Below are 16,999 nucleotides of genomic sequence, written 5' to 3'. Positions count from 1 at the left end.
GGCTATCATAAAACTTACGACAAAATACGAAGTCACTGCTCCTGGCCTGGCCTCTCTTCAGCCGTTGCCAAGTATGTCGCCTCCCGTGTCCATTGCAAACGGCGAAAGCGACCAACGACTGGGCTTAATCAAGGAGGTTGGGCTTAATGCAACTACTTCCTTGTCCCGCCTTGCCTTTTGAAGTCGTCGGAATAGACTTGTACGGCCATCTTCCTACAACATCGAATGGGAATCGTTGGATTGCCACGGCCGTTGACCATCTGACCCGCTATGCGGAAACAGCCTCTCTACAATCTGCGACTGCCACTGAAGTCGCCGATTTTTTTCTGCGCAACATATTTTACGCCATGGAGCTCCACGCATTCTCCTCAGCCCTAGCGCTCTTGTAGTGCGCAGTGCAAAATACGCGCTATTTTCGGTTTCGTTGCTTTATCTGCGTTCGGAAGTATTCCTATGGTCACATGGTATTTTTAACTAAGCTTACTGTGCTTTTAAAATATTCTAATAGGTTTACTTAGGAGAAAGAGTTGCACTGCATCTGTGGAATATCAGCAACCAGAGTGCATTTCAAGGTCTAGGAAATACAGCATGTCCACTAGTGTCTCGCCAATTTTAATGTTTATCTTTTTTAAAGAAATGCATTTACTGAAAGCCGTCCCCCTTTTACTACCCCCCGCCGCCTCAATCTCCCGCAGATATAAAGGCATGCTGCAATGTTACCCAGTGCAATTTGAAATAAATTTGGTGTATCTATACAGCTACAGGCATAGGCGTGCGCACGGTGGGGGGGAGGGGCAGTGGGGCTGCCGCCACCTCTCCCATAGTCACCTAAGAAGAGGGGGGGCGCAAAGTCTGCCCCATACATTGACTTAATAGCGAGGGAGGCGCCGCGATGAACCTTCGCCCCTCCTGAAGGGGAACCCTGCGCACGCCTATGCCTACAGGCCCTAAAACCAGACTATGACCAGAAGAGCTGAGTTAGGTGTCTTTTTGTGGAGATGCAAGAGAATAAAATAGCACTTATTTAAAAATGTTTTTATTGCAGTAATTCATAGCAAACTTTTTCTTTGGAACGTTTGTTGTGAGCACTGAACCACCCTCATTCGCTTTAAGGGTGGCCTACGTTCCTTTTGCTTTGGCCGATGGGCAAAGGTGCTCGGTGCTGCATATGGTTTCAGTTTTTTTAACACGAAAGTGTTTTATGCCGGGGTCCAGCACGTCTGCACTGACGTATTTCTGTCACGGATATGACGTTGTAAAGCATATAGACTAACAGACGGCAAAGAAAAAGTTCCGTCACCGCGAGTCGAACTTCGTCGCAGCGCCCCCCTCCCTATTATGTCAATGTATGCGGCTGCCTTTGCGCCCCTCTTCTCGCCCCCCCCCCCCCCTACAATGTATAGGGCTGACTTTGCGACCCCTATTCTCGCCCCCTTGCCCCCCCCCCCCCCTGCGCACGCCTATGGATATAATAATAATATCTGGGATTTAACGTTCCAAAACCACGACATGATTACGAGAGACGCCGTAGTGGACGGCTCCGGCAATTTCGACCACTTGTGGTTCTTTAACGTGCACCTAAATCGAAGTACACGGGCCTCAAACATTTTCGCCTTCATCGAAAATGCAGCCGCCGCGGCCGGGATTCGATCCCGCGACCTTCGGGTCAGTAGTCGAGCGCCATAAGCACTAGACCACCATGGCGGGGCAGCGTTGATGGTATAATGCTCACGCATATACACGAACAAAAGCACGCCGGCAATGCGAAGGGCGGTTTGAAGTTATAAACACTGCAATATCACTTACTTCGTCGCATAACCGGTTGTTTTATGTGAACAAAAATTCCTTGCGCCTGATTTTGTGTAGCCATACCTTCCTTCAGCCGATATTGTTGGCAGCGCGAGGAGCGAAAAAAAAAAAAAAGCTTTTTTTCGTCCAGCGCGCGGTGAGGCAACCGAAGCCCGGCATACTAGCCCGTCGCGCTCCAAGCATTCAATTCAAACACAAAATTCCTGCGTCCACTCAAGCATCCGGTACATAGGCGCTTCCAGTTTGCAACAACAATACGAGAGGCGAGTGAAGTACTCTCTGCTTACTAAAATGGTCGAACTCCTAGCTTGAAAACACAAACATACCGTCACAGCGCTGGTGCCCTCAGGGCGAAGGTGGAACGGTCACGTGTCGCCAACCGGCCTATTGGTCGGCGCGGCGGCTGGATCAAAAACTTTCGCTACTTTTGAGAGATAGAGGGGATTTAGTTCAACCAACTTCCGGAAAAACAACTGCTAGCAGTGGTGAAATGGAACGCTCCGGCCACCTTACGCCGCCTCGCTGACATGGCGCGAGCGGTCGGCGAATCAGGGGACAGGAGATAGAAGATCGAAAGAAAGAAAAATGTGACGCGCAGGCGGCTTTTCTTTTGTTTGTAATTTTCTTCTTAATGTGCTCACCGACATGGGAGAAATTGACCCCACGTGATTAGAACCGGAGAATACGAGGCACACCTTCCTTCTAGTCTTTTAGCGGTGTGGCTATCTGCTCCTGTGCTGTCCTTCTCAGCCATGCCGAAAAGAAAGAGACCCACAAGTTTGTTTACTCCACGGTGTACACTAGACTCACCATGCTAGAGAATAAAGGGAGCTACCGTTTTCTGCGAACCGTGCGGGACAAAGGACAATTGCACGGCTCCGTTCAACTGTTGGCGCCTTTGTGGCAACATAAACAACATTTGCTTGCTTTCTTGTCGTAGATACAGGTCTTACACGTCCTTTCTTTTTTTGAAATTCTTTGCATACATATAAAAATTTATTGTGCCTACATTTATGGCGTTGGAGGCCAAAAATGTGTTTGCCTGCCTATTTTTGGCGCCTAAAACGTTGCTTTGCCTGCTTATTTTTGGTACCTAAAATGCGCTTTTTTAGTGCCTAAAAATCTGGCCTCTAGTAATGACGAACGTAAATTACAGGTCATGGCATGCCTATCGTGTACAGTCGTCAGCAAGCTTACAGCGTGTCCTGAAACGGTTTGATTGACGCCAGCGTCGCGTAGCTTTGGGTTCTGTTGCCGAGATGTTACCAATGCATGCCGGCATACTATCCAAGCATACCGAGGTATTATATCGGCAACAGCGCCCTGGGCTTCGCGGCTGGCATCAGTCAAACCAGTCCAAGTCACGGTGCGGAGCGTTCGAGTTACGCTTGACGACTGTACGTCATGAAACTCTATTCCCCCCTAACGTGTGGCGTTTAGCCGTATACTACAGCCCGGGATATGCGGTATGTTCCACACGTGATGTAATTCCAATCTTTACAGTTTACATCAGCCCAGGAGCAGCCAAATAGACACTGAAAATGTTATCAGAATGTGCACATTCTGCGTGGGTCAAACAAGAGAAAGACGCAGCGCTTGTTATAGTTGGCCATATTGATGTAGACTTCACATAAGCAGACAAACGCAGAAAAACGGCAATGACCGCGCCGTACAGATAGTAAATAAAAGTGTTACATCATCAGCTTGTCTAACGACAGCTGTGGTTGTAGTTCACCAACGTGGCAGTTTGAGCATGTTGGTAATACATTTTTAAGAAAGGTAAAAGCGCACGGAAAACCCACATATTAATTCACACAGACATACGGTATACTTCCAGCAATATATACCTCGCTACTTATAGCACCACATAATCCGACCACATCAGTACGCAGAAGCCCGAAGCCACTGAGAACTGACAGTTTTAGAACGGCGCTGTGACACACAGAAAACCATTTTTTTGTGTCAGAGGAATTGACGGCATGCTCACATTCCCCCTATCTCTTGCGCTTCGATGAACTCCCTTGTGAGCTGATTTCTATTTCGGTCAACAATTCGCTGACTGCTTCGCATGACATCTATTATCACGATGCCTTTGATCTGTTGGATTTTTAAGATTTCCAACTGTCCGGCGGCCGCGTGATTTCCAGACGAAGATGATGCAGATGTCACGAGGTTCGTGGCTGCACGTTTCGTGGCCGATCCCCCGTGGTGGGTTGTGCCATTCTTCCAGGAACCAACCAACCCCTCGTGGGTATGAGCCAGTTTCCTCTAGGCGACAAAACAAATCAAAGACGCGCGCAACATATTCATCCAGCGCTGATTATGGGGCTTCTGTCAGAAGGTACGCCTCTCTCCTGGGAAGAGACCAAGCGGCTGAGCGACTACGTGCGGCACCGTGGCATCCTGCAGTTCATCAAGCTGTACCGCGAGGCGCGTGACCGCCGGGGCGACCGCCTCTTGTGGGGAGACGAAGTCGAGTACATGCTAGTGCGCTTCGACCACGTCGAACGGCGCGTTCAACTGCTGCTGCGAGGTGCCGAAATCATCCACGAGCTGAATGAGCGAGAGCTGCAGACACCGATGAGCCTCTGCTCGTGGCACCCGGAGTTCGGCGCTTACGCTATGGAAGCCGTGCCGGGGCTGCCCTACGGCGACACCCTGGCGCACTGCAACGTCGTCGAGCACAACATGCGCCAGCGTCGCGCCGAAATCAACGCGCTGCTCGGTCCCAACGAAGAGGTCATGTGCATTACGGTCTTCCCGAGGCTGGGCTGCGCCGAGTTTACGCATCCGCCTTATCAGCCCTCACTCGACTCAGTCGCCATGCCGTCTCTCTTCGTGCCCGAGCAGATGATCTACCCAGCTCACCCGCGTTTCCGCACTCTGGCCCGCAACATTCGGATGCGGCGCGGCAAGCGCGTCGTCATCAACGTGCCCATCTTTCAAGACATCAACACTCCGCGTCCCTTCGTCGAAGACCTCGCGAGACTCGGTGCTGACGAAGAAGCGCTGCTCGCAGCTCTGCCCGACCACGTATACATGGACGCTATGGGATTCGGTATGGGCAACTGTTGCCTACAGGTAACGCTGCAAGCGTGCGACATGGCAGAAGCGCTGCGTCTCTACGACCAGCTGGCCAACGTATGCCCCGTCATGCTGGCACTGGGCGCAAGCAGTCCCGTCTTCCGTGGTTTCCTGGTGGACAGAGACTGCCGCTTCGACGTCATCTCTATGGCTGTCGACGACCGTATCGACGACGAGATGAGCACGGTGCGGCCGCGCTACGCCAGCATTCCGTGCTTCATCTGCGCCGTCAACGAGCGCTACAACGACGTACCGCTCGCCTACAACGACGAGATCTACCAGCTCCTGCGCTCCGAGGACATCGGCCACGGCCTGGCGATGCACTTGGCTCACGTTTTTGGGAAGGACTCGCTCTCGCTCTTCAGGGAGAAGCTCGGCGACGGCGTGGACAACGACTACGACCACTTCGAGAACCTTCAGTCCACAAGTTGGCACACACTGCGCTTTAAGCCGCCTCCGCCCAACACGGACATCGGATGGCGCGTCGAGTTCCGGCCCATGGAGCTGAATATGACCGAATTCGAGAACGCGGCTTACGTTGTCTTCGTCGTGCTCCTCACACGTGCCATCCTGACGTTCGACCTGGACTTTGTGATCCCCATATCCAAAGTGGACGAGAACATGCGCGTCGCTCAGAAGGTCGACGCTGTCCTGAGAGAGACACTGTGGTTCCGCGAAGACGTCGCGTCCCCGCACTGTGAAGGCGCCGCTCAGCCACGCGTCGCACGTATGACGATCAGCGAGATCATGAACGGCAAGGAGAGCTTCCCTGGCCTTGTGCCACTTGTGCGCACTTTCCTGGCAGGCATCGAGGAGGTGGACGCGAGCACTCGCTGTACCGTCGAGCAGTACCTGCAGCTCATCGAGAAGCGCGCCTCCGGCCAGCTGATGACGGCAGCGCGCTGGATACGACACTTCGTCACCTCTCACCCAGAGTACAAGAAAGACTCCGTGGTGAGCGACGGCATCGCCTACGACCTCGTGGCACGAATCAAAAGGCTGCAGCACAACTTTTGGTGCTGCCCCGAGCTTATCGGCACGCCGGCGTCCAGGTCGACGGCGACCCCGCCCACCACTCCGGTTGCGTCGGGAACGTCGTCGCCTGCGCACGAGGAAGACTACCAGCGACCTCGACGACATGGTTCTTTGTCGTCGGAGTCCAAGTGAATGCCTTTCAGCAAAGTAATGGGATCGCGGAAGCACGACCCGACTCCCTGTTAACGACGATACTCAAACCTTGCAGTTTAATAGATAATTGTCGCTATCTCCGCAGCAGTTTTGCGCACTGTTACTGCGATATAATGTCCATGTCAGCAGTCGTTCTCTACGTCGTTTCTTACACGAGCGATGACTTTCAATCGTAATTACAATACATATGCAGCTCTTGACAACGTTAGGTGCTTCGCGCTTTTTTTAGCACTCATTCGAAAAAGAGTGCAAAATAAGCTGTTGCGCTTTTGTCTGACATGTGCGCATAACAACGTTGCTGCAGAGGTTAGTGCTTCGCATTCTTGCATTTTCTAACTTTACAATAAAACGTTTCACTAGTTTTTTAAGTCTTTGCATATGTCCACCCAAGGTACAGAACGAGCGCTTCTGAATGTCAGGAAGCTGAGCTAGGTATAGTTGGTTGAATTCATATGATCAAAGACGGTAGGCGTGCAAACAAGAGAGAAGCCAGAGGCGTGCGCAGGGTTCTCAGACATCACGGGGGGGGGGGGGGGGCAGTTTCACCGCAGCGGTGAAACTTGAGGCCCGCAATGCTGGCATCATCATCATCATCATCATTTTGCTTCATTTATTTCTTGACTCATTTCCCCCTCCTGTCACGTGACCTGTGTGAAGCCTGACTGACATGCAGACGGCGCAGCTCGACTTGGAATAGCTCTGATGTTAAAGAAGAAGTAATGGTTAATGGTTAAAAGTTGTATGAGGATACATGTGATATCTGACAACAAGTTTACTAAAGGTCTGGGTACGAAAAGGACGTGCGTGAGCGTCGCTTTGAGCGATGCATTGACGGCGATAGCCGCTTGGATTCATTGAACGACACGCCCTCCCCCGTAAAAAAAGATGTTCACCGATGTCCTGCGGTTTAATGACGCCTTTCCATGACCACCTACGTGGTCGGCGGACTGTGACGGCAGACTTCCAAATGCTGGAACAGCAGCATTGTCTGTGTCCGTAAGCTTTTGCAAACCACCCAGCAAGAGCAAATGCGAAGCATTTCTTAGCGAACCTCAGGCACTTTGGCCGTTTCTATCTACGTATCTATCTATCTATCTATCTATCTATCTAGCCGCCTACGTCTGGGCGCTCTCCTGGTCGTCTGCATAACTTGTAGTATACCAAAATTGGCATAGCAGGGGATCAGTGTATGGCGAACACGATTCACTGGTCATGACATGAATAACGCAAAATACCAAAGTCGCAAAGTCATGAAACCCTTTCTCTCAGTCACGTGTGGCACATACCCGCATACCAGAGTTCATGTTATTCGGGTATGTGCCACAGGTGATACAAAGTCTCAGCCAACGCAGTAACCGGGAACACACACAGATATGCAAGGAAAGTGATAATAATAATTGTTAGGGTTTTCTGTCCCAAAACCACGATATGATTATGAGAGACGCCGTAGCGAGGGGCTCCGGAAATTTCGACCATTTGGTATTCTTTAACATGCACCGATATCGCACAGTACACGGACATCTAGCATTTTGCCTCCATCGAAATGCGACCGCCGCGGCCGGGATCGAACCTGCGACCTTCGGGTCAGCAGCCGAGCACCGTAACCGCTACACCACTGCGGCGGACGCAAGGATAGTGATGAAGTTGAAGACAGAAGACCCCTGGAAGACGCTAGACTACCATGCACTCGTTCACGTTGTCCGCAGCGTGCACCACGTCGGATACGCAAAAACCGGGGTCAGTGCTTCCTACAATAAATCTGCCGAGAGAACCAGGCCTCTCCGGTGACTTCAACAATGATTTATCAAGACTCAACAATGCCTGGTCTTTATAGTGCGTGAAAGACGGCTTGGATGTGGACAAGGAAACAAAATACCTCGCTGCCACGTCCAGGACAGGAGGCATCATAGATCATTTCATCGTAAGAGGAATCCAGGAGTTCCACCAGCTGCACTATACCTCGCACTTCACTACACTTGGACCCCTCGTAGCCGCGATCACGAACGGATAACAAGTCCGGTCCAGCTGCTGGTACTCACTGATCACGGTGATGATGGCCTTGTTCAAGAACTGTTAAAAACGTCTCATACACATACACATACACACAGGTTCGTGAAACGTGCGTGTGTTATCCATCATAACGGACAAGTATCAGCATAACAACTGTAACGCAACTGTATCAACTGCAACTGTTGCGCCTACGCGTGCCACTCGGCTGCGTACCATATATCTAGGGAAACTTTCCTAAATGCAGCTTAGTTGCGAGTAACGCCTGCCCTGTGCATCTGTGTTCCTTCTTTGCCCTGTTCGGATTCGCGCTATCCAGTATTGCAGAATAAAAGCACTACATAAGAGCTCACAGCGTATGGTGTTGGTAACACCCATGTTGCTGTTGGCATCGTTACGCAACTGTAAACAACTGGTTACATAATACATATGCGACTTTTCAAGATATGAGTGTGCGTGTACCACTTCGACATTTCTCTAGCGTCATTCCGTAACGTTTCGCTCAATGTGAAAAATTGCGCCACAGTTACCATCCCGCGCCTGCTTCGCATAACATCGATTCCCACGGTACGTGGGATCTGCCGAATTTTTTTGCTTTGAGCCAAGCGGTACGAGGTGGATCGACGTGCTCTTGTAAGTGTAGTAGTTGCATGCACGTAGTGGGCTTACCAGGCACGTCGACAACACTAGCGTTTAAAGGGTAACGTGGTCTTACGTGACGTCAGCACTCACGTTTAGAGCACATACATCAGTATTATCGAAATCAAGTGCACATTACGGTGCGATGATGTGAATATCACACGTAACTTTCGTTAGCCTATTCCTCCGGAGCCGGGCAACGCTTGAATATAGGTTGCTGAATGATAGAAATAAAAATGTAATATTTATTACACTGCTATAAAAGCGGAGGCAAGACTGGAACAGTTTCTAGACCTGGCGTGGCTCTGTGATAGAATGCCTGACTGCCACGCGGAATGCTCGGGTTCGATTCCTGCTGGCATCCTAATTTTTATTCTTTGCATTCTTCAGGTCAACGCTGCCGATGTTGGTTTTTCTGAATGCTCTCGCATTTAAATTACCAATGTCTGTTCTCGCCGTTCCTGGGTAGATACAAACTGTCAATCACCTGTGGCGCATACCCGTACACCGCGGCCCGTGGTAGACGGGCATGTGCCACACGTGTTTGGAGGAAAGGGTTTGACGATGTACTTGATAGGATTCATGTCATGACCCGAAAGTCACATTCGTCAAATCCTCTTACCCTCCTACGCCTTAACTTAGTCTACACCAAGTTAAGGAGGCGAGCATGAGAGCACCCAGACGTAGGCGGCTAGACAGACAGACAGACAGACAGACAGACAGACAGACAGACAGACAGACAGACAGACAGACAGACAGACAGACAGACAGACAGACAGATAGATAGATAGATAGATAGATAGATAGATAGATAGATAGATAGATAGATAGATAGATAGATAGATAGATAGATAGATAGATAGATAGATAGATAGATAGATAGATAGATAGATAGATAGATAGATAGATAGATAGATAGATAGATAGAAACGCTCAAAGTGCCTGGGGTTCGCTGAGAAATGCTTTGCATTTAATACTGCAACGCGGCTGCACGGTAGTGATGCAGAGCTATCGGTAAATTGACTATCGATGACATCGATAGTTTCTTAGAAACTATCGATAGTGTAAATAAACTATCGATAGTACTACTATCGATAAATTATCGATAGTCGAATTGGTAGTGCCATCGGTAATATTACTAGCGATGTTACTGCCACCCGTGTTTGTTTCTGTGTTTTGATGTATTCAGGTTTCACCCACAGGCTGTCCGCAGCGTTTGACGCAGACCGCGCCGCAATGTTTGAGAAGCTTCGCGATTGTTTGACATTTTAACATTACGCGCCGGACCCGAATATTGAAGTTTATTCGAGAGCTTACGCGATCACCAGCGATAACGCTGGAAGGTTTGATGACTGATGTATAAAAGACGAAGCATTCCACCGATTATCAGATGACTCGACGGCCGGCGACTGTTCTCGCTGCTATCAGTGCGCAGCGTGTATTGCTTGTTTTCTGAGTTTTGATTTTCTGGGCACAAGTTTGACCAAATAAAGAGCTTCGTAGTTCCCAGTCTTGCTGCAGCATTCTTCACCGTCACAACCACGTGACAATACTATCCATAGTGGCGCGGATAACGATGCTCTTGCTGACTGTCCAAATTGCCAAAATATTCGCGATAGCCTACTATCAGCTTCGCTTAATTTATGATCAAATTTTTGGCGAGAGAAATTATTTGTGCAGTGAAAATGGCGGCACATGTCCATCAATAAATTCATACTTAAATGCAACCAGTTACATATCTTATAATTAACAAATTTAGTTCTTGATATTTTTTTTTTTTTTGAAAACACAAAATGCAATGCACCCGATGTAACGGCTTCCTTTCCACTACAGTTGAATAGTTTGACTTTATGGTCATGTGTCAGCGAAGCACTATGGTGAAGAACACAAGCATGTCAACTTTCTTGCCCTTCAGCCTGCTCCTCCGGCTCCACTGTGTACCGCGCGCACGGGGAACCAAGTTTATTCTGCAATGAGTTCGCGCTGTTGATTTTAAACTATCGATAGTACTTACTATCGATAGCGCTGTCGATAGTGTCTTTTACCATCGATAGTTCGATAGCGACTCGGCTATCGATAGTATCGATAGTACCATCGATAGTTCTGCATCACTACTGCACGGCTAGTTCTTCCTTTGCGCGGCCGCTTCGCCTGCGAACAGGCGCGAGCTGCAGCTAAGCCAGCCCGACACCCGGGGCCTTTTTGAAATGGGCAGGTGCTGCCATCTATTGAGAGACGTCTGGAACACGCCAGATTTGGAAATGTACCTCCGCACGGTCGTGATCCTTTGAGTCCGCGTGTAGGATCACACTCTGCGTCCTCCCTGAGACATCGTTAAAGTAGGTAAGGACCTATCAGTTGCAACTTTGAAGTTGAATGAAAGCGCAATATGCAAGCAAAATTTGGTGTAAGATGTTCGCAATAATTTTTCTCGCTAACAACAACAGGCTGAATGAGATCGATCAATCGATCGATCGATCAATCAATCAATCAATCAATCAATCAATCAATCAATCAATCAATCTTTATTTTTCTTTCCTTTGAAAGAGAAGGAGGCGGGACAAAAAGCCGCGACTACGGCTTTACAGAGGTCCCTGCCCCCTTGGTTCTTGGCATGGCACAGCATGAGGGTGGACACATGGTGAATACATTGAGCATAGCGCACGGTTTATAATACTGTTTTTTGAAATACAGTAAAGGATACATTGTAATACAGAAGAAAAGATTACATAATCTGCTCTAACACAAAGTGACACTGTAAAGATAACACAATAACAAAGCAAAGAATGAAACATACTTTAAATGGACACCAGCATTACAGAACAGAATATAGTATTAATTTCATAATATACACTTCACAACAACGCACCAGTGCGTGTAATATCCATACTCTTCATTAAGCCATTTTCGATAAGAAAAAAACTGATTTCATTGCTTGCGCAAGCAAACGGGTCAAATGATTCTTGATGTAACCTATTTAGTAAATGCGGAAGGGTATAAGATAAAGACTCTTTATAATAGTTAGCTCGTGGGGTGGGTATACGCCATAATTCGTTGTTTCTTGTACGCCGTATGCGTTTATTTGGATGCAGGTTTGCGAGGTCAGCTCTGTATGTGTCATTGTGCTTAACTGATGATTTATAACAAAGTTACAATCTATTGCTATATATAGTTGATGCACTGGGAGAGAATTATACTGTACAAACCACTCTTTCGTGTGCTCATTATAAGGTAAATTTGCAGTATTTCTTACAGCTCTTTTTTGTAATCGATGTATTTTGGTCATGTTGGTAATGCCTGTGGTGCCCCATACAAAGTGGCAATACTGAAGCAGGGAAGGTACCATTGAATTGTAAAGTAAAATTTTGATCTTTTCAGGAAGCATGTTTCGTAGTCTAGTTATTGCGCCAACTGCAGAAGCAACTTTAGAACACAGGTAGTCTGTATGTTCGTTCCAAGTTAAATTCTTTGAAAAGAAAACACCCAGGATTTTAACGCTGTTAACAACTTCTATGGTGTCATTTACCATGCTTATATTATTTAATCTTGGAAGAATTTTGCCTTTGGGTGCGTATAGGACGACTTTTGTTTTTTTAGAGTTTATTTTAAGACTGTTTGTTTGTGTCAGCCCACTCTTTAATTTTTGCAAGCGCACAGTTGGCCTTGCGCTCAATATCAGCTGTTGATATGCCCGTAATGAAAACGGACGTGTCATCGGTATATGAAATAAATTGGGCATCCTCGTAGCAGAATACAATGTCATTCACACAAATTGTGAAAAGCAGCGGCCCTAAAATGCTGCTGTGGGTACTCCTGCAAGTATTGACAGTAGGGATGATCTGTCATTGTTTACGTCAATATATTGCGTTGTTTGGCTAATGTACGATTTCAGCCGATCGTTTGCTATTCCACGTATTCCATACTGTTTCAGCTTGTAAAGGAGAATAGAATGGCTTATCGTGTCAAAGGCCTTTGAGAAGTCAATGTATATATATATATATATATATATATATATGCCCACAGCGTACTGTGCGGCACTGAAGGCCCGTAAAATTATTTCTTTCTAAGCCAGCAGGGCAGTTTCAGTAGACCTGTGCTTCATGAAACCATGTTGGAAGTCATTTAGCAATTTTTTGGCCAGTGAGGTACGAGGAAATTCTAATGTACACTATTTTTTTCGATACCTTTTGATAATACCGGCAAGATTGAGATTGGACGATAGCTATTTATAACTTTCTCATTTCCGCCCTTAAATACTGGTACAACACGAGCTTCTTGTATACATCTAGGGAATACACCACTACTCAGAATAAGGTTGTAAATGTAAGTTATTATACTGGGCAAATTAAGTCGAGCACGTACTTTACGGACGTAATTTGAATTCCGGTAGTATCTATTCATTTTCCATTTTCAATAGAGTTGATACACGAAAAAACCTCTTCACAATCTGCAGGTTGTAAAAACAGCGAATTCACAGATGAGTTATTGACGCTTGGCACACAGTGAACAAGACGTAAATGTCAATATTTTAGGCGTTGTACGAGCGGTTATAAATTATTGCTGACGACAACCGACGCAAAGGGGAGCCGCCGCCTTCGTCACTTTGCCCAGTCGTGTTTCGCTCAGTAACCGCGACACGACAAACAGCCCAATTCGCCATCCTTTCACATTATTTTTACTATTCCCGATTTTCCGTCTTGTGAACAGTGAATTCCATGAATTTCGGATAAGTGTGCATAACGAGAGCAGGCGCGTGTCGCTCATGTTCTAGTAGAGATTAAAAGGCAGGCAATGTACAGTCGCGCCCAATATGAGTTGCAACATGCTGCGCGTGCTCAAAATGGCGCAAAATGCTGCAAAGCAGCGCCTGCATAGCAAAAATTACTGAAGTAGGCGCCGTTTCAGTGACTGCTATTCTCTAAACTAATTTAATGTTTGCCAGGGTAACCGTTCGGGCTTGAGGGGCCCCTTCAACCGAGGACACCGTGTTGCAATTTATGTTGAGCGTGACTGCGCCTATTGCTTGGAACATGCGCACTTAGTGGAAATAGAGGAAACAAACGCAGACGGCAGAAAGAGCTGTGATCAGATCGGAATATCTGCATCTATGGTCGTGGGAGGCAATCTCGAGAAAAGGACTACTTCATTCCGCGTATGTGTGCGCGTGTCGATCGTTCTTCCTGTCCTTACTAGAACAACAACAAAAAAAAAAACTTGTTTCTTCCTTATTTTGGGCAAAAAAAATGCCTTGTAAAGGAAGTGGTGTTTCAAAATTAGGTCCCTCCATTCATCTAAACACTTTTCTTGGCAGACATCTCTTTCGGACCTGCACTCATTCAACCAGGTTAATTAACACATCTTTTTTTTTTTTTTTTTTTTTACTGAACCTCGAGGGATAATTCTGATCTCTGAGAAGCCGCGATCCACAGCTCCGACAAAGACCTCCACATCTGGGTCGTCCAGCAGGACGAGGAGGCAGTCAAGGTATTCTAGCGGGATTTGTTGAATACAGCGTTCACTCAGTCTAACGTTAAACCGCAGAGCCAAACAGAGAGCAGAAAAAGTGGCGATGAGAGCACAGCGCCGTGTTCGTTCCGTGCGCATGAACCGCGCCGGTTCTGGAAGATGTGCTTTGCAAAGTTCGCAGTGCATGGTGCTGAAATGAACAAATTTGAGGCGCAACATGACGGAGCAGAAGCCACTGCTAAATGGGCACACGGCACAAATACAGAGAACATTGAGGGAATCGTGCCTCGAAGGAATTACGTCTAGCCACAAAAAAAAAAAACGAAAAAAAAACGACGTTCTCTTTTGTGATTTAATAGCGTAGTCTTCACTGCCCCGTATGTACGAATTCAAAAACTACGAGTGTCCCCTGAAAGAGTTGCTCAGTAATGTTGACTAAAGAAAGCGAAGACCAACATGAATTATCATTCAGAGTGATTTTACGGTTAAATCACAAAATGACCAGAACAAAACAATCCTGCGTTTTCAGGAGCAAGTTTTCACATTACTTACTTTTATTTTGCAAAATTCTGTAGAAAAGCCTCGCTCTTTCGTACTTTGTCGCTGAGGAAAACACGTGTACGAAATGACAGATACGGCCATGTCTATCTCAGACACGGACCACGCTGAATTCTAGTGCAAATTCATCGTGCGTGCCTTCCTACGATTGCGACATCCCCCTCCGTTTTCTCCGTTGTTCTCTCTCGAATATGCGTGCCTCCCAACACGGGGCGTGCATTAAACGTCAACTACTTGTGGAGTGTAGTTTGACATCAAAATAACGCCTGTCTTAGATTTCAAGTCTCGACGTCACGCCACCAGCAGCGTCTAACTATTAAATATAAATTTCAACACGTACATTCTTCACTGGGGAATGCTACTTATATATAGACAAGGTCACCCGATTGTTGATCTCAAATCGCTGCTTGAATATTAATCGACCGTTGTCTGTCATAATGAGCAGCATTGCAGCACGCGCGCAGTTTCGTCACTGCTTGTCCGGTGAGCAGAAAGCGCGAGCGCAAGTTCTCCTCTTATTCGGAGGGCGCAATTTATGTCCGTTCACATCACCGTCGCTGCTGGGATCCGGCCCCTTATCAATAGAGGGGAACTTGCCGCATACCTTCCGTCTCTTTTCTTCTTTCTTTATTTCCTCGGCATGTCGCAGAACCTGCTCCCGCGAGGTCTTTGTAGAGGGACAGAGAGAGAGGCCGATTTAAAAAGAAATACAGTAATGGCGAGGACACCGACGAATTCAGGAGAAAATCGACAGATACGGGTTGGGGGGGACAGCAAGTAAAAACATGATCGGAGAAAAACGCGAGACGAAGGATGCACTGCCCTGCGTGGTGGTCGGCCTCTTCCTCGACGTTTCCTCTCGGTGAGACCATCACAGCCACCGGCGCGCAGTCGTGTTTGGGCACTCGAAGATTAGTTTTCACCACGAGCTTAAATGACACTACACAGTGAAATGAAAGACACGTCGATTTTTTTTGCTCCTTGCACGATGGCGCTGTCACCGGTGGTCAGAGGCGTGGTCAGTTTTGTTTTCTTTGGGGGGGGGGGGGGGGGGCGGCGTATGATTGTGTGTGTGTATATATATATACCCATGAAAAGTTTAAAAATTTCGTGGGGATTGAATGTGCAGCTGCACATATTTCCTTGTGTTGTTATACGAGTCATTTTTTTCTTAGGTGACGTCGCCCTTTCAATTCTAGTTGTGTTCCACATTTGTCACGATCCTCTGAAGTGGCAATGATCAGGTTCGCCGATGTGTTGTTGGCAGAAAAGGTCGCAGGGGCGCTGTATCTAATTTCGCAAACATCTGGAAAGTCGCGCGTCAGGGGAGAGGTTGAACACAAGAAGCACTCAGAGTTGGTCCTTCATTTCGAGACAAACGGAACAAGTGGTGGGCACGTCTACCCAGTTGAAAGACCGCTCGGTTCCCTGCGGCATCCGGATTCGATCCGAGGAGCTGCTGCATACGAGGTGGATGCTCGCAGCCGACGCTATGGCAATAAGATAACTTGCAACGTGCTTCGTCTCGCTGCTGTCGTCACACACACATCTGCACTCCTTACACAAACACGTCAGTCCATCTGACATGCAGAACCTTAACAATTCTTAATAACCATTTCCTGCGCAAAACGAGTCGAATAACATCGATTTTTATATTCCATGGAACCTGCATAATGTCTTATCGGCTGCGCGTGGTCTCCCAAGGTTGTGCACGAACCACTTCATGTTTTCTTTATTCTTACGTACATTATTCGGAAAGAAATAAGATTGTCTCATGCCAGGTACTTTTTGGAAGGTACGTAAGTTGCTATCGCACCTTTTCGTCAATAAATAAAGCGTTCGATGGCGGGTATCGAACCGGGGCTCTACCCATTGTACCACCAACGCATGCGCAAACTCTTATTGTAATCACCTCGAAGGGCAGCAATTCGCTTTTCGCAAGTCGAAGAACGTAGGCTAGTTTTCTTTAGGCCACAGAGCAGGAATGAAAGACGCGAACCTGGTGAAACCCCCCAACCAGGAGCACGCCTATATTCACTCACGGATCTGGCACGTTAAACCCCGGTATTACTATTATTAATAGTGAACATCATCACTGTTTTACGCTTGCGTCACGTAAAGATTTTTATATATATATATATAAACCCAGACAACGCTGAATATACAGCTACCAACAAAGTGCTATGAATAACATCGATTCAAAGGTCTGAATTATTTTTATTTTATTTTTCCCTAATTATGTTCGTTC

General features: G+C 47.4%; 1 protein-coding gene across 1 annotated transcript; it reads left to right on the top strand.

Annotated features, from left to right (window-relative positions):
* Positions 1-4,122: 4,122 nt before the first annotated feature.
* Positions 4,123-6,060, top strand: LOC119397694 (glutamate--cysteine ligase catalytic subunit). The gene has a single exon (XM_037665116.2). It carries the CDS (start codon positions 4,132-4,134, stop codon positions 6,058-6,060), a length of 1,929 nt encoding a protein of 642 aa, XP_037521044.1. The 5' UTR covers positions 4,123-4,131.
* Positions 6,061-16,999: the final 10,939 nt, after the last annotated feature.

This window comes from Rhipicephalus sanguineus, chromosome 6 (genome assembly GCF_013339695.2).
Source record: "Rhipicephalus sanguineus isolate Rsan-2018 chromosome 6, BIME_Rsan_1.4, whole genome shotgun sequence".
NCBI classification, from domain to species: Eukaryota; Metazoa; Arthropoda; class Arachnida; order Ixodida; family Ixodidae; genus Rhipicephalus; species Rhipicephalus sanguineus.
The sequence above is the reverse complement of the archived record's forward strand: the minus strand, read 5'-3'. Positions and strand labels throughout refer to the sequence as shown.